We start from the raw sequence: 23,880 nt of genomic DNA, 5'->3' as shown, positions 1-23,880 counted from the left end.
CTGGAATATATATAATATATTCTTCTATAGATGAGCAAAGTCAGGGCCAGAGAGGTTAGCGGTAATTTGCCCAGTAGCACACAGGAAGTTACCAGAGAGCCAAGTCTAGAACCCTGGTCTCCTGAGAGCTCCAGATCCAGTAGTTTTTGAATGAGCCTCGGCTCCCCATTGGCCTTGATGAACAAGGAAAGGTCCAGCTCCAATGGGAGATAGAAACAGGTTGGGCTGGACTCCTCCTCCCTTTCCCTCTCTTGCTCCATCCTCCCCTCCCCCCTTCCCCCACTCTTGAGAGGTTGGCAAGGTTATGAAGCATATAATTTCTTTGAAAGTCCTTTGTACAGGGCGATATAAATCTCAGTCCATTCAAAGTAAACACAGCCTTGAGTGAGGGCCCTAAATCTCTCCCCAATCTTGCTTTCATGGGTCTGGTCTCTGAGACTTGGAGACAAACACCAGCCCTACCCCCAGAATCCATCCCTTTTTGTTCGTGGGTTTTAAGAATCTTAATGAGAAGTGATTGCATTGAAAAACAGAAGGTAATAGAGCTAGAAACTGTGTTCCTAAAGCATGTTGGTCAGGCCCAAAGCCTGCAAGTGATCTTGGGAAGAGAGAAATTAGAGTTCATAGCAACAAGAGAGAGAGTGGGAGGTTTGGACCCCTCTTCATCTCCCCCCCCCAATAGGATGGCAGTTGTTCCCTAACTCGGAGAGAGCTTCCTAAAGGCGGTCTTGTTTTAAATGCAGGCTGTTACTTCTGAGATCTCAGGCAGAATGGTAGTAATTGTCTCAGAGGCTTTTATGGACAGGGAGAAGCTGGGTGCCGGCTTCCAGTGATTCATCTGGGAAGGATTAGATGTAAATAAGTCAGCCTGGCAGAGAGGCTGGGAGGGGGGTGGCTCACAGCAAGAGGATGGTTCTCCAGAGCAGGACCCAAATTGGGATGAGATGGAAGTATGCTCAGAATGGCCGCCAAAGGGAAGGGCTCTTCCGGACCGAGTGCCCGAAAGCCAGGTCCAGAGGGATAGAGAAAATAACAGAACTTCCTTCTGCCTGGGAAAGGGGAAGAACTACTGTGGGAATGGTAGGGGAAATGAAGTGCCTACTATGTGCCGGGTTTTAGAGAGAGGGGAATGAATAGAAGAAGGACAGATGCACTTGAGGGGAGATTAGGAATTGAAGCTGAGCTTTGAAGGAGGTAAGACAGGGAATCTGTTAATCAGCAAACATTCATCAAGCACTTACTATTTGCCAGATATTGAACTAAAGGCTTGGAATATACACATAGGGGCAGTTAGGTGGAGCAGTGGATAGAGCACCAGCCCTGAAGAAAGGAGGACCTGAGTTCAAATATAGCCTCAGACACTCAACACTTCCTGGCTGTGTGACTTGGACAAGTCACTTAACCCCAATCACCTCATCAACAACAACAAACAAACAACTAAAGAAAGAAAAAAAGAATATGAACATGGACAGAAAGATGGTCCCTGTTCTCAAAGAGCGTCCATTTTAATGTTGTTCAGTGGCGTCCAACTTTGTATGTCCCCATCTGGGGTTTCTTGGCAAAGATACTGGAGTGGTTTGCCATTTTCTGTTCCAGTTCATCTTACAGATGAGGAAACTGAGGCAAATGGGGTTAAATAACTTGCCCAAACTATGTGTCTGAGGCAAGATTTGAAGTGGGAAGATGAGTCTTTGTGGCTCCAGGCCCAGTGCTCTATCCACTGTGCCATATAGCTGCTTACCTTCCAAAAATGGAAAACAAAAGGAGAGAATTCCAGGGCCGGATGTAGCCTCCTGGATGAAGAGATTTCTGGGAGATGGCCAGCAAAATCCTGCGGAGAATTGGGAGTGCAGCCTAGTGAAGAATGAACCTGAAAACAGAGGTTAGGATGGGTGGTGAAGGGCTTCTAAGACTAAATGGGAGATTTATATTTGATCCTGGGAGAATTAGGGAGGTTGAGCATGGGAAGAAGAATGTTCAGACCTGTGTATTAGGAATATCCCTAGGGAACTGTGTGGAAGATTAATTGGAGAGTCAAAAATACCAGTTTTAAGGCTCTATCGAAGTCCAAGTGAAAGGGACTAAATTAGATTGTTTAGAATAAAAGGACCAGGATTCAAATCCTAATTTTTGCTACTTTGGGAATTTATTTCCTAATATGTAAATTGAAGATGTTAGACTCAATGAACTCAAAGTTTCCTTTCACCTTTAAATCAAGGGTCTTCTCTTGAGGTCATCAATCACCTTTGACCAATGACCTCCTGGTCTTTTCTCAGCATTTGTTCTTCTCATCCTTGCTGTTCTGAGGCTATCTCTCCTTTAGTTTCTCAGACAACCCTGTGTTAGCTTTCCTCGCACTGCTCCAGACAATCTTTATCCATCTTTCTCTTCGCACTCCATAAATACCTTCAGCCTTCTCTTCTCCTTTTTCACTCTCAACCTAGCTAATTTTATCCACTCTCATGGCTTTTGCTCTCACTTTTGAGGAACTGACTCCCCAATCGATGCAGTCCATTGCTTTCTCCTAAACTCCACTCCCACATTTCCAAAGCTTTGCTGTGTGTCTTACAGAGGCCCCTTAGATTGGACTCAAACAAAGTCTTCCTCCTAGAACCAACTCTTCCTCTTAACCGCCATCTTTCTCTAAATGGCACCATCTGCTTCCCTTTCACCAAGACTTAGAATTTTTGATTCATCTTTATTCATTCATTCGTGAATCAAGATGTATTTATTAAACTCCAGGCCCCATGAAAACACAAAAATGAAAGAATCCATGTCTTTTAGGGCAAATAAGATGTACAACAGATATAAATGTCCATTAAGTACAAAATCAAAGCAGGGAATAATAATCACTGCTTTTAAGTATTGCTAAGAAAACTTAGATAGATTGAGAAACATTTAGTTAAAGAGTTCAAGCAATATTATTATAAAGATCAATCAACTCTATATAAGAAAATCACAGAAACCTCTGTTAGTTATAGGGGACAGGAGGATTGCTTGGTGGATCTAGTCTAGTGATTTCATTCTGGAAGTGGAATTGAGGTCTAGAGAGGAAGCATAGAATTGAAAAGGGACACATTATGAAGATAAGGTTATCTTCATATCTTTCAAGGTTACACAGGAGCCGAGATAGGATGGTGGTAGTTATTACAATCATAGATTGGAAGCTTCTTGAGGGTATTTTCATTTTTTAAAATCCTTATTGCTTAGTATAGTGCCTGGAACATAGAAGGCGCTTAATCAATGTTTGTTGATTAATTGATTAGAACCTAGAATCTCTTGGCATTTGCTCATTAATTCTTTTCAGGATGCATCGAGCTGATTCCTTCCTTAAAACTCAAGTTTTCTTTATTAGTTATAGGATGATGGAGCCTTTTGATTCTTGGGGAGTAAGAAAGGGAGGCCCAGGTTAGCATGGCATAGGTGGAGCTAAGAAGTCCTATGTTCAAATTTTGTCACTGACACGTACTAGCTTTGTAATTCTGGGCTAATAAGTCACTTAACCTCCTCCTTGAGCTTAATTTCTTCATCTGTGAAATAAGAGATAATAATACCCCTGATGGCTACCTAGCAGGCTTGTTGGGAGGCTCAAATGACCTCATGTGCTTTCCAAGCCATAAAAGTGCTGTAAAAATGTCCATCTCTTTGCTCATCTGCTCACCTGGTTGGCTAAGTAGCCATAACAATAATGTTAACTATGATTATATAATATCGGACTTTTTATCGCTGGCGTTGCTATGATCCTTTAAGGTTTAAAATGGGAGGCAGTATGGTAGAACAGAGAGATCATGGCTGGGCTCTGATGCTTACTGCCTATGTCATCTTGGTCTCTTCACTTCCCCATCTGTGAAATAAGGTGGTTGACCATGAGAGTTGTTTCTGGCTCTGGAGCTAGATCCCCTATGTAACCAGACACTTTAAAAGGTTCTCGTATTTCCTTGTCGACATCTTGAGCCAAGCAGGCTTCATCAGCCTCCTGAGCCCTGGTTTAGGAAGGTGAGAGTGGATTCCCAAGAGCTTGTTCCCCACAGCTGGGGAGACTCCAGCGCTGAGCTCAGAGCTGGCCCCCTAAGATCTCCTAGCTCCGTTCCCGGCTCTGGGTGGGATGCAGCCAGTGCATTTCCAGTAGGAACTCGAGGAAGGAGTTGTTTATCCTGGATCTCTGCTGATGATGGATGGATCACGCCCATCTTTTGACCAGCCAAAGAGCATCCTGTGGCCTTTCTCTGCCAATGGTCCAGAGCTGGGGACATGCTCCTTCCCTCTGGCTCCACCTACTGGTCTTGTTCCGAGACCCTCAAGGAGAGCCCGCTGAGCTCAGTCCCCATTTTCGAGCCAGCATCGTTGGATCCTGAAAACTTGAAGGCTCGTTGACTCTAAACTCTTCATTTGACTGGGAGGTAGAGGGGGTCAGGGACACCTGGGTCTGAAGTCCAGTCTGCCAGTTATCACTTACCTGGATGGGCTGGGATCTGCTTTATTTCTCTGGAAATGAGAGGCTTGCCTTCCAGTTCATCATCCATGAAGCACTAATGACAGAGGAGTAAAGGGGAGTGATTCATCCAAAGTTACATATATAGTAAGAGTCAAACCCATGCCTTATACTTCCACATTTGGGATTCTTAATATTAGGCGACTGCTCTCTTAAGGGACTTTAGAGATAGACTAATCTCCTCCTTCCCCAACTCCAGTTTGACAGATGAAGAAACTGAGGTCCAAGAGGTCTGGAGATAGAAATTTGCACATCTCTGGTCTGAATCTCCAATTTCTTATTTTGTGCTCTTATGAAAATGGGAATTTTAGTTGGTTGATTTTTTTTTGTTTAAAAGAAGCCATTCTCTGCTTTATTTCTTATCTAGCATTAATCACTGACTGCAAAGAAACTGAGGTCTAAGAGGTTTGCAGATGGAGATTTGCAAGGAGCTTATCTCTCTCTGATGGTTTTGTTTTGGTTTTTGACTATGTAAAAGAGACCATTCTCTGCTTTATTTCTTATCTAGCATTAATCCCTGAATGCAGGTTTTGCCTCAGTTAAAGATCTTAGCTTAAAAAGGCCAAGGTGTTTTACTGCATACAGGACCATCTCCATTTATCCTGATCTATATCTGATCCTATATCTGGCCAATGGATCTAGATGGCCTTGAAAGAAAAAGTGAGGCTGAGGAGCCCCTGGCTTAAATCCAATTCACTTGCATATCATCCCATTACTTCCTTGATGCCATGGTCCTCTTAGAGAACAAAGAATAAACACCAACAACAAAAGGGAATTATAGTAGCAGACATTTTTCTTTCTTTCAGAACATTTTATTGATTGATTTTGCTTTTAAGTCACTTTCATTAAATATGCCCCTTCTTTTTCCCTTAGGCAGAGAACCATCCCTTCTAATGAGGAATTAGAGAGAAAAGGAGGTTGGAAAAGCAGTTTGGCCAAATAAATCAATGTGTCGATTGAGTTTGAAAGTCCACTGAGCTCGATATTCTAGACCTTGAATCCCTTGCCTTTGCAAAGGAAGTAAGGAGTTTTATTATCTTCTGTGGAACCAAGACACCAATTATAATATTGTAATAATATTACTATTATTACTCAATATTATTATTATTATTATAAACTAATAATTAATTATAAAAAATAATAAGCAAATATAAACAACTCACATTTCTATGCTCTTTAAAGTTTCCAAAGTACTTTCCTTCTAGTAGCTGTGTGTGTACAGTAGTGGAAATATTGATCCTCATTTTACAGGTGAGAGAAATGAAGCCCAGTGTGAAGGATCATTCTATTTATAATTATAGGACGTTGGGTTCAAATCCCAGCTCTTCTACTTATTATTATTATGTGATTCTACTTATTATTATTATTATTATGTGATTTTGGAAAAGTCATTTTGACTTTCTAGACCTTGGTTTTCTCAACCATTAAATTGACTCAAATGACCTGTAAGACTCCTTGTAGTTCTAGTCTAAGGTCCTATGCCTTGAAGTTTTTAATCGACTTGTTCAGCATCACGTAGGTAGTATCCAAACACTGATATGGAGTCCCATGTCTGTTTTTCTGTACTATGCTTTGGGACAGACTTAAGAAGGGCCCCCACATCCTCAGAGTATGGTTCTGAAGGGTAACAGTCTGCTACGGAGTCAATCAAAATGGAAAATTCAAGAAGAACATGGGGTGTTTTTATTAATTTTCTTTTTCCTTGGGACCCGCCTTTCGTCTCGATTCTCTCTTCCTTTCAAAAATATTTATTTTGTTATTGTACAGAGAGAAGGGCACGGAGCATTGAGAAGCACCTGTGCAAACAGACGGGCAGAATGTTCAGCCAGTATCGAGAATACTATTTCTAGTTCATCTGTAAAATGACAGGGTTTGGGGACTCAGTAACGTCTAGGGGTCCTGTTAGATTTGAATCTGTAATTTGGATTCCTCAAAGGTTGGCCATTGCCAGGTTTTCCATGAAGTTTCTTGTTTGTTTTGAAAATAAGGTTTCATATGGCTAGGTGGCCACTTGTCGGCCTTGTGAAAACAGACTTTGCTTTGTGTGGGGAGCTGACTGGATGGTCGCAGAAATCTTGGATGATTTTTAAATTCTACGATACCTTTTGCTTTGACATCTCCATCATATCCAGACATTGTTCCCCATTCCTAAGCTTTGCGTCAAAATTAAGCAAAAATGATGGATGAGTGGTGACTGAGTCCACCAGGAAAGCTTTCATGTACTGGTAGACCATCATTGCTCTGCTGAAAGGATTTGATTTCCTGTAGAAGGGGTTTGCTTCCCTGGGCTTGGGCGCAGAAATGGGCTACATCTCTGGACAGATACTTGCCAGATCCAAACCAGATGCTCCTTCTCCTCCGGCCTTTTCCAATAATTCTCAGCGTCCTTGCTTATTTATAAGTTGTCAGAAAACTGTATGTTCTGTTCCTTTGCCATGGCGTGGGGAAGCCACAGAAATCTACTGGGTCTGAAATATTGGATCCATTAAGGACAATCCTGAATTCTTCCAGATTGGGCTTGCCAGTAATAAATCCAGCCATCTTTGTTTAGGGGTGTACCTTTCAGCTCCCCTTGAACCAGTATTAAAACAGTATAGTACCAGGTCAACAATGGAAGAATAATGATCTAGGATGATAATAGGAAAGGTAGAATTTATTTTGTCCCTCCCTCTCCCCAAATTGTCATCTTTGAGAGAATTCTAGTGTCTCTTTTGGCTGTTGATTCCCTTTGGAGAAGAAATAGCAAGCTGCCCCAGTCTGTTGTGGCAAGAACTCCAGGGGGCTTGGTTTGACATAAGCCCTCTGAGGATTCCAAGATCTCCAGGGTTTCTGGGCCACACAGGGCTGGACACAAGAACTCTTTTGGAACTAGGTGCACACCCAGAGGGAAAGGCAAGCATTTCTCATCCTCTTTTCCACTTCTGACTGCTTTTTGGGACCACGGAGCCTCCAGTACAAAGAAAATGGTCTATCTAGGGATGAAATAAAATGACCACCTTCAGAGAACGTGAGATTCTAGTTTTAACCTAGGAAAATGCCTGGAGAGATCAGGTGCTCAACATCTTCATTAATGGATGAGGAATTGAGGCCCCGAGAGCTGAGAAAGGCAATGTGACAGTGCAGGGCTTCTTAAACTTTTTCTCCTCATGACCCTTTTTGCCTGAGAAATAGATAATAAGTCAAAACATCCCATATTCAGTTATGAGACTCCACGTGGGGTTGTGAACCACAGTTTAAGAAGCTGGGCTGTAGTGGATAGATTTCAATCGTCCCTCTGATACTTACTGATTGTGGGCAAGAAACTGAAAACTGAAAATACTCAGAGCTCTGCTGTCCTCATCTCTAAAATGGGTGCATCAGACCTCTGGTTCTCGCCCAACCCCCTGGATGGAGGCTGTGGCTATTTTGTCTAGCTTTTTGATTTCACTGGATTGTCCAGCTCCCCTCCCGGGGCTGCCATTAGCCGTCTTGGAATATATTGCTCAGAACACTAAGAGCTAGAGAGGTCCGCCACAGTCTCACGACCAGTATGGCTGCCCACTGGCACTCGGTCCTGGCTCTGAGACCAGCTTTCTTGTCATTATTAGCCCTCTATGGGCTCCTTAGGAGGCTTAAATGGGATAAGGCACAGAAAGCATTTAGCAAACTTAAAACACAAACATATATTATCTTTATTGTTGTTCTGTGAAATCCTATGGTCAGTGAGCAAGAGAACTGGGGGTCAGATCCTAAGCCTTTGAAGTACTTTGTTAACAATGCTCTTTTCTTTGCTGGGGGGGTCCTCTAAAGGGGGCTAATCAGGGAAGTCTTCTTGATTTCCCAGACCCAGGAAGGCCTGGGTTTGAATCCTGCCTCGGGCACTCATGCACTGGATGACCCTGGGCAAGTCAATTGTCCCCTCTGGGCACCTGAAAAATGAGGGAGTAGGACTAGATGGTTACAGGGGTCCCTGTTGTCCCCAATCAATGACCGGATGGCCCTTCCAGCTTTGATTCCATGATCTTATGATCTCTTAAGATTAGTCTCAAGGAAGAATTCATACATATATCATGTCATATCATATTTATCATCACACCATATTACACCATATCATATCATATTATTCATCACCCTTCTGGTCTTAAGAAGGAATCCATACACTTACCATATGGTAACATATCATATGATGCCATGTCATGTCATAAAATGTCCCAGATCACCCTGCTAGCTCCACGTATATATCATATCATGTCGTATAATATCTCATATCAACCTTCTAGTCTTAAGGAGGAATATACACACATATCATATCATGTCACATGTTATATTATATCATGTTATATCATATCACATTTTGTCAAATAATATCTACCCTTCTATTCTTAAGGAGAAGATATATTTATATATACATGTACAGACATATATCATATATATATATATATGTATAGATACATATATGCTTAAAATTAGAAGGGATCTAAGATGAACTACCTATACACAGCAATAATGATATGTGATGTATACCTATATATCTGTGACATATGATTTATGCCTATATAATAGCTGATATAGGATATATATCTATAAAATATTTATGACATATGACATATGCCTATGTATAATATTTATGACAATACATGTAGAATATTTATGCTACATGATATGTATCAAATATTTATGATCTGATATATGCCTGTATAATACATGCATATATAATATTTATGATATATATCTATTACATATTTATGGCATATGATATATACCTCTTTGTGATATTTATGATACATACATATTTAATATTGATGATATGTGATATGTATTTATCAAATATTTATGGCACATGATTATGTACCCATATTATATTTATGAGCTATTTTATATATATGTGTGTATATATATGTAGATAGAATGCGCCTGCTTTGACAGCCAGGATGCAGAAATCTCCAGCTCTCCCTGATTTCCCCCTGTTGATGCTCATGAAGCTTGCAGAGAATGGGTTGGACTTTGTGGGAAGTCATGGGAAGGAGCTGGGGTGTCTGTGTTTATCTCCACGGGCTGGAAAGCTCGGGGGTCACCGGCCGTGTGAGGGGCGCCCAGACTGGCCCCTGGGGAAGGGGATTTGTCCTGATCCCCGCTGGGATCAGGCAGGGGGTGTGAGCTCCTGGGCAGACCAGGGTGATCTGAGGGCTGCTCCCCCAGGGTGCCGCTTCCCTCCCAAGGCCTGGGGGTTCTGGGCCCCTTGGTAAAGGCTGAGGAGCTGACTTGGAGCCCCCGAGCGGAGTCCCGGGCACAGATGACAGGCACGTCCAGCAGATGGCAGCAGCAGTTCAGCAGAGAAGGGCCGGCGGGCTGGCCAGCCCGGGCTCTCGGCAGAGGCAGAGAGGGGCAGCAGCCGAGGGGCCCGCAGGGGAGGCCGGCCGCGGAGGCCGGGCGGCGCGGTGGTTAGGGAGGCTGAGCAGAATGGCAGCATGCGCTCCAGGGCAGCTCTAAGGACGCACCTGGGGACCTGCCGCAGGTGGAGCCAGGAGCCCTGAGGCGCCGGTTGCTAGGAGCTGGAGCCCCGGGAGATGCTTGGGCCCAGATGCTGAGTGTCTCACCTAGGAGGGAGGTGCAGTCTCGGGGAGTGTGCTTGCCCAGAACCAGGAGCAGCAGGGGGGAGGGAGGGGGAGAGAATCAACAAGTTCTGCTGTAAGGAGTCTTGCTAACCCTCGGTGCCCCCCCAGGGTAAGGGTCTGGCTCCCCCACTCTGGAGGCCCCTACACAAAGCCTGGCTGCCCGCCTGCCCTATGGGCCAACACAGGTAGCCAGATGGGGGCCTGATTGGGCCTGGGTCTGGAATCAGGACGAGCCAAGTTCGAATTCTGGCTCAGACCCCTCCAATCCATGTGACCCTGGGCAAGTCAGGAAGATGGGTCCAAAGAATTTGGGAGCGGTTGTTTGGAGGAGAGAAGAGGGGGAAGGGGAGGTAATGACAGTCTGCAAGTATTTGAAAGAAAGAGGAATTAGGGTTTTATTATGAAAAGGAGAAGCCACAGGTGGATACTGCAAAGACACGTAATTTGGTTCAATATAATGAATGGTTTCCCAGTGGTTAGAGCTGTCCAGAACAGCAGCCTCATGGGAAAAGGGGGGATTCCCAACTCTACAGTTCTAGGCTCCCGGCAACATGGGATCTCACATTTAGAGGGAAAGTTGAGGCCTAAGTTCCCACAGGTGGAAATTGAAGCAGAATTTGACCCAGGTCCTGGTCTTCAAGTGTGGATTGGCTAAAATTCAGGGGTCCTCAAACTTTTAAAATAGAGGGCCAGTTCACTGTCCCTCAGACTGATGGAGGGCCAGACTATAGTAAAAACAAAAACTTTGTTTTGTGGGCCTTTAAATAAAGAAACTTCCTAGCCCTGGGTGAGGGGGACAAATGTCCTCAGCTGCCGCATCTGGCCCACAAGCTGTAGTTTGAGGACCCCTAGACTGATGTTTATTAGAAAATTAGCATGCCAGGTCTGGAGTTCAAATCTGACCTCAGATGCTTCCTAGCTGTGTGAGCTGCTTACAATTCTTTCCTCATCTGTGAAATGGGGAAAATAACAGCAGCTTTCTTGCAGGGTTTCTGTGAGGATCAAATGAAACAGTATTTGCAAAGTGCTATATAAGTACTGATTGATGTTGTTGTTGGCCCATGGAGACTTTAAGGTCCACTCTGCCCTTGAGCTCCTGTGAATTACCTGCACTTTTGGCCAAACTAACACCCTTCTCCTCCCCAGAATTTCTGGAGCATTCCTGGACACTTAGTCACCGATGGCTTCATTGTGGCCTTTTCTTGTAGCACTAAACTGCTCTTTCTTACATATTCTGATTCCCTCTTATCCACGGAGGCAAGTCTCTCAGCTGGGTGGGGCTCAGTTTCCTCATTTGTAAATGAGGGCCTTGGATCAGGTCCCTTCCATCCCAGATCTACAGGCCTCAGCCATGGCCTAGAACCCTGGTAGGAATGGCCTCTGGGCTGCTTTACACAAGCCAGATTCAGCCCAGTCTCTTGAACTCCTTCATGCTCCCTCTGGGGAAGCTCCTTTTTCTAATAGAGATCTCCCTTCCCATCAACACTTCAGCAGGACAGAGAGAAAGGAACTGACTCCCCAGCCCCACGCTGCTTTGATGAGCGTTTGGACGGCTTGGGCATTTCTTTCTGGGTTACCCATTCTGTTTGAAATCCTGCCCTTCTCTGACTTCACTTCCTAAGTGAGCTGGCAAGAGGCTGGGCCAAGCACAATATATCTGCACGATGCAGCGTTTTCAAAGTATTCCCTTGCAAGCACAGCTGGGGAAACAAAACACTTCTGGGCCCCTCCAAGAACACTGACCATTCTTTCCACGGCCAGGCCCCCAGCCCCGGATGGAGGCCTGTTAGTTTGGACCGCCGGCCTCATGTGCGCTCCTTGGCCCAATCTTGTGGGGTTTCCGGGTGCGGGGAACGGCCTGTCAATACCCCAACATGTAGCAGGTGGGGGCTCCGGGGGGCTGCTTCTGGCAGAAGCAGACAAGGGAATCCTTTATGCAAACGTGTGAGGTGCACCACAGAGGGAGTTGCAGCACAACTGGCTCTCTCAATTCAATTCGGTTCAATTCAAAATTTGATTTGATTTGATCCAGAGGCGCTCTGACATCACAGGCAGGGCACTGTCTGGAAACAACATGGTGGGGGGGGGGGGGCTCATTCAAAGGCAGAGGGGGAGAGGATATTGTATATGGGGAACGTCAAGGAAATCAGTTCATCTCCGAGGTAGACTACTCTACGATTACTATGAAATCAATCTGGAAAGAGAGTCAGACTGTGAGGGGTTTTCGATAAAATAATATAAAGGACTTTACTTTATCCTTGAAATAAGAAAGAGCAGCTGAAGCTTATATGATACGGTCAGATTTTTGTTATTGTTGTTTTTTGGCTTTTTTATAGGCAGCTAGATGGCTCAGTGGATAGAGGCCTAGAGTCAGGAAAACCTGAATTCAAATCTAGCCTCAGATACATGGTAGCTGGGTGATCCTGGGCAAGTCACTTTACCCTGTTTGCCTCATCTGTCAAATGAGCTGGAGAAGGAAATGGCAACCATTCCCATGTTTCTGCTGAGAAAACCCTCGTGGGGTCATGGATACAACTGAATGATAGCAGATTTGTGCTTTAGGATGGATTGGAGAAGGGAGGGACTAGAGGCAATCAGATCAATTAGAAGGCAATACATTCCTGTCGAGTGACGAGGTGGGACTGGGACAGGGAGGTGTTTGTATGAAGGGTGAGATAAAAATGAAGGGGAGAGAATCAGCAGGATTCATAATCTGATTGTCTCCCATCCCTGCTGGTGAGTGTGGATGTGAAGATAAGGCTTTCAAAGATAAGCCCTGGACACTATTCAGGTTACCCCTCTCTCCTCGAGGCCACAGAACTGGGGAGATGGGAAGGCAGTAGTTTGAAATCATATCTTAGATTGATTGTTGTTGAGAACTTCCAGGGTGGAATCTTGCTCCCCTGGCACCTACTACCAACCTTTCTGTAACTTAAGCTCTTGAAGATTTGCCTGGAGCATAGTTAAGTGACATACCCAGAGTCCTTTGCTGCTATGACTCAGAGGAGAAACTAGAATTCTACTGTCCCCGCTGCCTTTAAGTCCAACTCCACTTTGAATATCTATCACTGTCAATTTTCACATGTGGTACTATTCAATCCTGATGACAATCCTGTGAGGGAGACCAGAAGGGGCCATTGTCTTGGATTTACAGAAGGAAAATAGATGAGCAGAGAAGTCCTTGAATTCCCAGAGGTCCACACAGCAAAGCCCCAGGCTTTTTCTATTGCACTGTTATTTCAGATCAACAGCTTCCCAGGCACGAGACCGAATAGACTGCTCAATAAATCATTGAGCATTTATTAAGAGCCAGCTGTGTGCCAGACATCAGAGAATAAAAAACACAAAATATCCTTTGCTCAGAATCATTTTCACTGGTACTTTGTGATCAATTAATTAATTGAACAACAACCATTTATTAAGAGCCAGCTGTGTGCCAGACATTGGAGAGTAAAAAATACAAAATATCCTTTGCTCAGAATCATTTTTACCGGGTACTTTGTGATCAATTAATTAATTGATCAACAAGTATTTATTAAGTAACTATGAGGTAGCAGGCCCTGTAAATACAGGGGAAACAATTGGAAGAGTTCTTCCCTTCATGTAGCACACATTCTCTCATCCTAGTTACCTGCCTCAAAGCAACCTTCACCTGATGCTTTGGAATCAATGACCAACACACATTTATTAAACACCTACTATTTACCAGGGCCCGTGGGAGGTGCTGAAGGGTACTGATATTCACCTGGACATGTTCACACCACAGCTTAGCCCCTCCAACCTGGACCCCACCAAAGAGATCGGGTAGCATGAAGAGACCGTCCTTTGGTTCATTTGATTGCTAGCTGTCTAAAGCCCAGGCCCAAGGGATTAGACGCTGGTGGGGACCCAGATGTTCACCATATCCTTGTTTGCTAGCTGCCGAGCACATGTTGGCTACAAGCTTTTGGTCACCTGAGATCTGTTCGGTTTTTACAGAGCAGGGGTTCTCTGTGTCATTACCAGCAGGTTCTTATTTCTTTCTCTCTTCTCATCAAGAAGAACAACATCTGGAATGATTTTTGTCCCATGTCTAATGATGTCCATGCTATCTTTCCCCAGCCTCACCCTTCAGGGCTTCGCTCGGCCGGCTTCTGCTTCATACAATTGCCGGTTTGTGTGAGAGCCTAGAGGACGGCACGGTCAGATGAAAAAAAGGACACTTGAGCTAATGGTTTCCTCCTTCCCCTGGAACAAGGCCGTGGAACCTGCTGGTGGGTCAGGTTTGACCTTCTGGGGTGGTCTCCAAGCACTCTTGGGAACTGCATGGGGAAAGAGGACAGCCCCTGGGGGAAGGAACCGGAGGATCTTTGGGTAGAAGAAACTGGGAGAATGGAGGAGGGGAAGAGAGAGAACTATCACCAAGTGGGAATGACCTTAGAGGGGACTTTGCAAAGCTACCGCTGCTGGTGTGTGTTCAACTCATCACGTCTGCCTCTGGTAATCAGTGAGGATAGGTGAAGCTAAAGGTAGGGAAGAGGTATCACCAGGAGCCAGGGAGGGGCAGGAAAACCTTCATACCACGAAGCAGAGGTGAAGAGGGAGTGCATTCCAGGCAAGGAGGATGGGCTGGCCTGGGAGGAGGGTCTTGTGTTAAAACAGCCAGAAGCTAGTTTGTCTGAATCATAGACCTGGGGAAGGGGAATGATGGAGAGCGAGATAAAAAAGCTAGAAAAGGATTTAAAAACCAGGTAAAGAAGCTGCGTTTGATACTAATGAGGAGTCATTCTTGGAGCTGACCGAGTAGGAGTGTGACAGTCAGGTTGCAATTTAGGAAAATCCCTTTGGCAGCGGACAGGGGAGAGACCTCAGGCAGCCAGGATGACCTTGGAAAAAGTCACTTGTGCCTGGTTTCCTCATTTACAAAATGAGGAGTTTGAACCAGACCAGCAATTCTCAAGTCTTTTGGTCTCAGGAGGAGTTCCCTGAGCCTTAAAAATTATTTAGCTCTCCTAAATAGCTTTTGTTTAAGTGGATTATAGCCATAGATATTTACCAAATTAGACAGGAAAAGGTTTTAGTGTTACTCTAAAAAGAGTTTTAATCTCATGGATTCCCTGAAAAGCTTTGGGGCACATATATTATGGACTGCTGGATGAAATAAGCTCTAAGGTACCTTTTAGTTCTGGGTCGAATCCTGTAACAACCCTATGAAGTAGGCAGTGCAAGCAGCATTATCCCCTTTTTATAGGAAGAAAGGAAGGGAACGAGCATTTCTTAAGTGCCTACTGTTTTCCATCTCACCCTGAGAAATGGATATTATTGGTTTCCCCATTTTTCAGTTGAGTCAGCAATCAAAGGCCTTGCCAGGGTCTCCTAGATAGTAAGTATCTGATTTCAAGAGTTGAACTCAGACGTTCCAGGCTCAATCATTGCTCCACCCCAGCTGTCTTTTCAGTCGGGGAAACTGAGGCTGAAAGGTGAACTAAATGGCCCAAGGTGACCCGGCATTTATATAGGGCTCTTTCTACCACACCTGGCTGCCTCTCGCTGAGGCCCAACTCTCGGCTTATTAATGATTACCAGACCCATAGATGAACTCATTCAAATTCTTCTCCTCCTGATGGAGTGCCCCTTCAGAGAGGAGGCAGATAACCTAGTGGTCCGGGTGCCCCTCGGCTCGCCGTCCCGGAACTCCCTTCCCCCTCCACCCCGTGTGCTCACTTGGCCGTTCCAGGTATTCACTCTTCATTCCTATTGGCTTTTATGAAAGAATGTCAGCCATGTGAAGGAGGCATTCCAGGGCCTGAAACAGTCAAGAGCTGGGACTGGAAGGCTGAGTTTCAGAACCTTTTTTTAAACAGGAGTTTAGAAGAGATTGGGGAGTGGCGTGACCTTTCAGCATTGCAGAGTTTTGTCTGGGGTTTCGTCTACCTTTGCAGGTAATTAATTGCTCAGCCTGTTTATTTTTCTAGTCCACTCTTGTTTGGTTTCCACAAGCCCCACCCCACGGCGGTAGTATTTGTCCCTCGCCTGACTATTCCTACATATGGTCAAAATCAACTTACCTTCCGGGTTGCTGACATGGGCAAATTTACTGTTGGCAGCCACCGGCAGTCTCGCAGTAACCCTTTGTTTGGGGAATGTTGTTACAATCCAGCGCATCTGATAGTACACGTACCGTCTGCATCCCCGACCGTCAGAGAAACCACCCTCGGCCTGTTTGGATTTGGAACCGCAACTGGGAAGATTCAGACAAAGAAGGGAGAATTTGGGGGTCATCCCGGGCCTCTTGGAGCCAGCCCCGTGGTTTAGAAAGAAGCTTATGCTGAAGTCGGGAGACATGAGTTCAAACCTTCACTCCTGCTGTTTAGGAGGAATATTCCCATTGGCAAAGCCAGTTGCTTGATAAAATTATTTATTGCCTTCTTGTGTCGGGAGTGTGATCCTTATTTACAGATGGGGAAATCGAGACCCGAAGATAGGAGGTGTCTTGCTTACTTACAAGAGTAGCAGATAGAGGTAGGCAGTGTGGGATAGAGGAAAAAGCTCCAGATTTCATCAGAGGCGTCTAGGTTCAAATCTCGTCGCACCCTCCTTTATAATATTTGCATATTGTCTCTCCCTTTCTCGTATGAGATCTTTGAGGGCAGGGATTATGTTTTTGCTTATCTTGGCATCTCCAGGGTTAGCCCAGTGTCTGAGGAATGATAATTACTTAATAAATGTTTGCTGATTGACTTGTGTGACCTTTGGAAACTCAATTAGCCTGCCTAGGTCTCAGTTTCCTCCATTTAAAAATGAATTGGATTTGGCATTGCATAGCCCAGTGAGGTCCCTTCTAACTTTAGACCCATAACTCAATATTTCTGGAGTAGCAAGCACACTTCTCCAGCCTCAGTTTTCTCATCTGTAAAAATCAGTCTTGTCTACATGCCTACCTTATCTATTAGGGCCCCTATCCAAGGGAAAATACTTTGTACACCTCAAAGAGATACAGAAGTGTTTGTCTGTTGCTATAATGGAAAGGGTCCTAGAATCACAACCAGGCAAGAGAGGTTGGAAACCTGCTCCCTGATACTTTCCAGTCATGTGATCAGAGCTAGGCTCTCTCTTTCTCTGTCAGAGCCGGTTTTCCCTTATCTGTAAAGTGAGGATGATAACACATTTACCCACCTCCCAAGCTCCTTCACAAGGTTTATTGTGCTGCTCTAACCAACCACTGTATCCAAAGTACCAGCTTGTTTTTCTCAACTAGTTTATAAAATACATCTCCATTCTATATCACTTTTCCAGTTTGAGATAATCCAAATGGGTCTTGGCGGGGAAAAGGACAAGAAGGCCCTTTCTTTGTGGTATTTCATGCATCCCCCACCTTGCATTTGGTAGCTTTGTGACCCTCTCTGAGTCTGTTTCCTTACCTATAAAAAGGAGATAATACTGCACTCAAAAAATAAAAGGATTGGACTCAGTGGCCTTTGAGGTCCCTTTAACTCTACATCTGTGATTCCATGATCTTCTGGTAATTGAGAAGCTCAAATGAGATAAATAAAGCACTTTGCTAACATTCAAGCCCCCTCTGTAGATGTCAGCTCTACCATCTATCTCCCAGCTGACAAAACCTGAGTGGCCCCAACCCCCAAGGCTGAGTTTCAGTTTCCATCCTAATCATCTGTTTGCTTTGTGATTCTCCAGCTTATCTTTCCAGGGCATTCAGATGATTATTGCATATTAGTTCCTCAATAATACAAGAGTAAACAAAGCTAATTGAGAAATTTCATTGTCATCCAGAGGTTTCTTAGGAAATCTCTAAACTACTAGCAAATCAAATAGATTTCCCCCAAGATATCATGGGTGATTGTTTCAGGGAGAAAAAAAAATTCTCTCGGGTACCAGAATTTGGCCAATTAGGGGAACTGCTAAGGTATCTTTGAAAATGTTGCTTTTAAAATTTATTATAACGAGGTCAGGTGAGCTATGTTCTTAACGTTACTTCGAGACACAGCTGGCCCGGCTAAGAGAGCGCTAGCATTCTGGTTTAGGATTTAAGCCGTGACCCTGGCCCTGTCAGTTCTCCTCTCGATGTGCCTCAGTTTCCACGCAGGCCCTGTTTACAACTACCTCCCTATTGCCGGGATTTATCTGAAGCTCTTCACCTCTCGTCTCCAGGTAAGAATTGGCCAGGGTGCCTCTCTTCCTAATCCTTATCTAGTCGTTATTCAATTAGCCGCTTGAATGAAAAAAAAAAAATATCAAAGGGAAAGGAAGTCACAACCTCTAAAGGGTTAGTGAATGCTTTTATTGTGACAACACAGCATTGTCATAAATATTCATAAGCAAAGATCACTTTTTTTTTTTTTTTTTTAACCTAGGGATTATTCAACAAAAAGGAGACGCGGGTCGGAGCAGATCCCCCACCTTCCCCGATCTAGGAGCGGCTTGGAGAGGAGCAGCTTATTTTTGTCCAAGAGCCAATCACGTTAGGAGCTGTACCAGCACATGGCTTTGGATACAATCCTACATTTCAAGGCTGCATCCTTGAAAGCTCCGAGCTGTCAGTTTCATAAACAATCGGGTGGCGATTCTTGGGGGAGGGGAAGCGAATACTTGGGGACCACTTAACGTATCGGGCCCACGTCCTACACCGGGAAAGGAGCCGCCGGTTCCCCCTCCCCCTCCCTCGAATCAGGTAACACTTTTTCCGAAGAGGGAAATTTAGGGAAACTCTGCCCCACCCCCACCCAGGACTACTAAAACTGTACAATGCATAAGAGGTGGGGGGGGGGGGGACGTTAGAATAGTTTAACATTTTATTGTGTTTTCTTAAATATAATAGATCCTTTCTGGAATTTTCAGAAACAAAAAGCATAAAAAAATTATATACTTTATTACAAAGGGTAAATCTACCCAGAGTGTTCCAAATCTTATTTACAAACAATGCTTGGAAGGGCCCAAACGGAACAAGACAAAACATAAAATAACTTACAAAGGCATGAAGCTGTTTATTGACAATCAGCTTTCATAAAATAAAAAAAATATATATATACATACACAGTTAACTGAAAGGCAGGCAAGTGGAGTCCACGGTATTCTTTACCCTTCCACCCCCCCTTTTTTTTTCTCTTAAGAAACCTCCCTCCCCCCCCCTCCCCCCAGTTTTTTTTTTTTTTTAAGAGTACTACTGAAGCAAACTACAGTCTCTATGGAAGTTTTTTTTTTTTTTTTTAACTTTTTTCTTTTTTCAACCTTTTAATACTGAATGATCATCGAATGTTAGAGGTCCATGCAGTTCTTGGTCAATGGTAAACATGGAGCTGACAGGTTCTGCCCTCCAGGTCCGGCGGGGAGGGTGGGGGTGGGGCCATCCCTTCCGCCCAGTGGTACTGTTTTTTTTTTGGGGGGGGGGGCCCGGCCACTCCGGACCAGCCCGAGGCCGAAAGCTGGGCCAGTCCTGCCCCCACGTGTGCGTGAGGGGGAGGGGGCCGGGAAGGGGGCGGCCCGGGGCTCAACACGGGTCAGTTCGATCTCTGTCTCTCTGACGCTTTGCTGCGCGTGTCACCGTCTCGCTCCCAAATGCAACCAACGCGTCAGTCCAACCGAGTCCGTCTCCGGCCTCCCGGGGCCGCTCAAAACGTTTGCAACTGTTGCGTTAACATGAGCTGGCAGCCGCTGTTCACGTGGTTCATGACTTTCTGCTTCAGCTGGGCCACCTGTTCCCTGAGCATGTTGGCGGTGGACGCCAGCTCCGAGTTCTGGGCTTTCAAAGTTTTCACCTTCTCCTCCAGCCGGGCGATGCGCTCCAGTTTCCTTTTCCGGCACTTGGACGCGGCGATGCGGTTCCTCATTCGCTTCCTCTCGGCCTTGATGCGCTCCTGGGACTCCATGTCGATGGGGGACAGCGGCGGGGTCTCTCCGGGCATCTCGGGCACCGTCTGCGGCTCCTCCTTGAGCGCCTGCAGCCGAGGGTGCTGCACGCCGGGCAGCTGCGGGCCCAGGGGAGCCTGCGGGTTGGCCGGCTGCGCCTGCTGCTGCGGGGCCGTGGGCTGCGGGGGGAAAGCCAGGCTGCCGCCGCCGCCGGCGGCGGCCCCGGCCCCCCCGGTGGGGCCGCCGTAAGCGGGCGCGGAGCCCAGCGCGGAGCTGGGGGTGAAGTTGCTCAAGTTCGCGTAGACCGGGGGCTCGCTGTGCAGGCCGCCGAAGCCCCCGGCGCCGCCGCCGCTGCCCGCCAGGGCGGCCACGGGGGGAGCCACCATGCCCGCGGCCACGGAGGCGTTCCCGGGTTGCGCCGCGGCCGCCGGGGGGACGCCGGGCAGAGTGTTTTGGTTGTGCAGCTCGGCCAGGGCGCGCACGAAGCCCTCGGCGAAGCCCTCCTGCTCGTCCGTCACGTTCTTGGGGCACAGGAACTGAGTGGGCGTGGGCGTGGTGGTGATGAGCCCGTTGCTGGACTGGATGATGAGGCGCTCGAGCTCCGGGGAGGCGAGCTTGAGCAGCCCCACGTCGGGCGAGGTCAGCAGGTCCGGGTTCTTGTTGCGCAGGTGGGGCTTGAGGCTGCTCACCGGGTCGGCCAAGTTCAGGGTCAGACTCTGCTTTAGCACCTTGGCGTGGCTGTAGCCGTAGCCGCCGCTCTCGGGCTGCACGAAGGCGTTGAGGGCATCGTCGTAGAAAGTAGTTTCCATCTTTGTAGTCATAGAACAGAGCAGGTCCCCTCCGAGCTGGACGAGCGTGGACGTCGGGCTGTCTGGCTGTCTGTCCGCCCGCCGGCCGCGACTGACAAAGTTAGTCAGGGGAGGAGGCGGGCTTAGCGGCGCGCTCTCGAGTCGGTCTGGGGAGAGCTCGGCACCCCGACTCAGCCAGGGGGTCGCGAGCCTCGCTGGCCCCTCTCCCGGCTCGGCCACGAGGCGCGCTCACTCCGCTCGGGTCCCGCGCGCGCTCCTCGGCTCCCGTTTAAAAAGTGGCGGCGGCGGGGACGGTGCGTCCGGCTGGATGCGTCCCTCTCTCGGCGAGTGGCCGGCGGCTGGCCCAAGCGGGTGACAGCGGCTGTCCCGGGCGCGGGCGAGGAAGCCCGGCCGGGGTCGAGGGCAGCGAGGACGGGAGGTCAGCCGGAGCCCCCCGAAATCCTAGACCGCGGCGGCCCCCGCCTCCCGCGGGCTGGCAGCGACCGGAGGACGGGCTGCTGCGCTCCGGAGCGCGGTTCGGCTCAGGGGCCGCAGCGGCAGCCCCTAACTCACTCTCCTCCGCTTGCCGGCGGATCGGGGCGCCCGCCCGGCTCCCCCGCTCCGAGAGCGCTCGGCTGGGCTTCGCCAAAAGTTCCGGCGGCTCCGAGAACCACTTGTGTCTCTGGGAAAAGTAGTGTGCGGGGCAGCAGCCCCTCGGCCGAGCTGTCCGTGCGCGGCGACGGGAGCGGGGGCACAAGCCCGGGTTCCCCCCCGAGCTCGAGCTCTCGGGCAGCAGCTAAGAGAAGGGAGCCAGACGGTCCTGGCGGGACGGCTCGGGGCGCCCCGCACTGCGCGCTGCACTAGCCTGCACGGGCGAGAGTGCTCGGGCCGGACGGGACGGACGACGGGGGCTGCTCGCGGCCGCCTGGGACCCCTGCCTGTCTGCTGTCTGACTGTCTCGCTCTCTGCCCGTCCCGCGCCGCTCAGGCTCGGGCTCTCTCGGCCACACTCAGTACAACTCTGAGCCCGTCTCCAGCTCGGAGCTCAACACTTATCTGCTACCAGTCACCCCCTAAAAATAGCCCATGATGTCACCCCCGCGCCTTCCCATTGGCCTGCGTCGCCCTCAGGGGGGTGGGCCCGCCCGTCGCCATGGAGACTCCACCCTAGAAGATTCTTCTCCCGGGCCCCGCGGAGGCTCACGGGATGAGGTAATGCTCCGCTGCCCTCCTACAGTCGGGCCCTTCTTTCTCCCCGCGCTCCCCCCTCCTCTCCCCGGCCCGCCCCGGCCCGCCCGGTGCATTGTGGGCTGACGTCTTGGGGTTGGACTGTCTAGTGACGGCGGTCTGGCGGCTCGAGCGGAGGCGGGCTCAAGTTCTAGGTTCGGTGGGGGTGGGGATAGGGAAAGGCGGGAACGCTCCGAGGGTCTGAGGGTCGTTACCCGGCGGGAGGGCGGAGACAGCCAAGCCTCAACCGCGCTCTGGTGTCGGAGGACACTGGCGGCGGGGCTTCCCCCGCTGCGCTGGGTCTCAAGTTTTCGGGGACCTGTACTCGCGCCGTCTCCCCCCCGCACCCGGGGATCCATTGGTACCGTCCTGAAGGTGGTTCGGTCCCTCGGGGCGGGGAGCCGGAGGGAGAGCGGGGCGGGGGGAGTGGGGGGAAAGAGGTATCGCGAGATCCGCTCCCCGTCTCTCGCAGCGAATACAAACAAACTTGGGTCCCGGGGAAGTTGGGGCTCGGGAGCGGCTCCGCGCGCGCAGACGGGACAGGGGCGAGCCGGCGGCCCCGCCCGAGCCAGGCCCCGGGGGATCGGGGAGGGCGGTGGCTGGGCCATTCTGCGGATGGGCAGACTGAGGCCGGGAGGATGGAGGAGGGGGCCTCTCCTCCCCCTACCCCCCCCCCCCCCCCCCCCCCCCCGGCCGCGGGCTGGGAGGGACCGTTCGGGACGCGCCCCGGGTCACGCCGCTAGCCCACGGGCAGTGGCCAGAGTGGAGGAATGGGGTCGGGGCTCTGCTCTTAGACTCCGAGCAACTCGGCGGCGGCCGCCGTGTGCTTTATCAGGCACCTACTGTGTGCTTTTATCAGGCGCCTACTGTGTGCCCGAAATACAGAAAACGGGCCGGAGCCTTGACCACGTTCGGCCCTTCCCCCTTGGGTTTCCTTTTGTGTGCCGCCTCCTCCCCCCGCCCCCCCCAACGCGTTAGAAAGGAAGCCCGGTGAAGTTAGGGAGTGAGGGGCCGGCTCTCCTTTACCTTGCCTGGTAGCGCCGCCGTAGCTCCGCACACAGCAGGCGCTTAATCAAGTCTGGCTTTTCCAGCCGGCTTCTTGGTCCGCAGAAATGTGAGGAGGCTGGAGAGGGCCGGCGCGCGGCGGCCTGTGAGCCCCCGGCCAACTCCCGATCCCTTCTAGGCTGCCTGCGGGCTGGGACCCTTTGGCCGTCTCAGTCCCCGGCCTGGAAACGGGGGAGAGCTAATAACGCCGGGTCGTAGGAGACTAAATGAGATAACGTGTGGCTATTAAATAACGTCTATTAATATGACTGACAACAGAGGATCAATTGTCGAATGAAACATCAGCATTTCACCTCATTTCCCTGGATACATTATAACATGAGGGCGAGAGAGCCTCCGAGATCTCTTTCAGCTCAGAAAAAGATCCGCCTCGTTTTTACGCGGGGGAAACTGAGTCCTCGAGAGAGAGGGTAGTGGCTCGGCTGGGGGCACGGGGACAATCGGTGGCCGAGCCCGGGTTCCCACGCGGGCGGGTGGGTCCCATGGCCCCGAGAACCCGGGCCTCACGATTCCAGAACCCGGGCTGGCGGGATGGACAGCGCCTCGTTGGGGCCGCCTCAGCCCTCGGGCCGCGGGGGTGACTGACTCAAGCGTGGGATTCCTGACCGCCCACCGGCCGGCCGCACGAGAGGACAGCCCGAGGCTGCGGGAGCTCCGAGGGGCGGAGGGAGGGGGAGGGAGAGGAGGGTTTGCAACCCAGAGTATTCCCCACTCGGAGGAGCCCAGCACTCTCTGTACTCCGGGTTCTTTCTCTGGCGTCTGTGTGGACGGCAGGAGGTGTAGAGAGAGCGATAGATATAGATGTAGATAGATACACATATATACAATATATCTAGAAGTGTATCTATATAGACTACAACATACTATATACT

The 23,880-nt window shown here is 48.7% G+C and overlaps 1 protein-coding gene across 1 annotated transcript; it reads right to left on the bottom strand.

Moving 5' to 3' along the window:
- Positions 1–18,861: 18,861 nt before the first annotated feature.
- On the bottom strand, positions 18,862–20,904 carry JUN (Jun proto-oncogene, AP-1 transcription factor subunit). The gene has a single exon (XM_031969021.1). It carries the CDS (start codon positions 20,748–20,750, stop codon positions 19,692–19,694), a length of 1,059 nt encoding a protein of 352 aa, XP_031824881.1. The 5' UTR covers positions 20,751–20,904; the 3' UTR covers positions 18,862–19,691.
- Positions 20,905–23,880: the final 2,976 nt, after the last annotated feature.

Source organism: Sarcophilus harrisii, chromosome 4 (assembly GCF_902635505.1).
Source record: "Sarcophilus harrisii chromosome 4, mSarHar1.11, whole genome shotgun sequence".
NCBI classification, from domain to species: Eukaryota; Metazoa; Chordata; class Mammalia; order Dasyuromorphia; family Dasyuridae; genus Sarcophilus; species Sarcophilus harrisii.
This window is presented reverse-complemented; position numbering and strand designations above follow the sequence as displayed.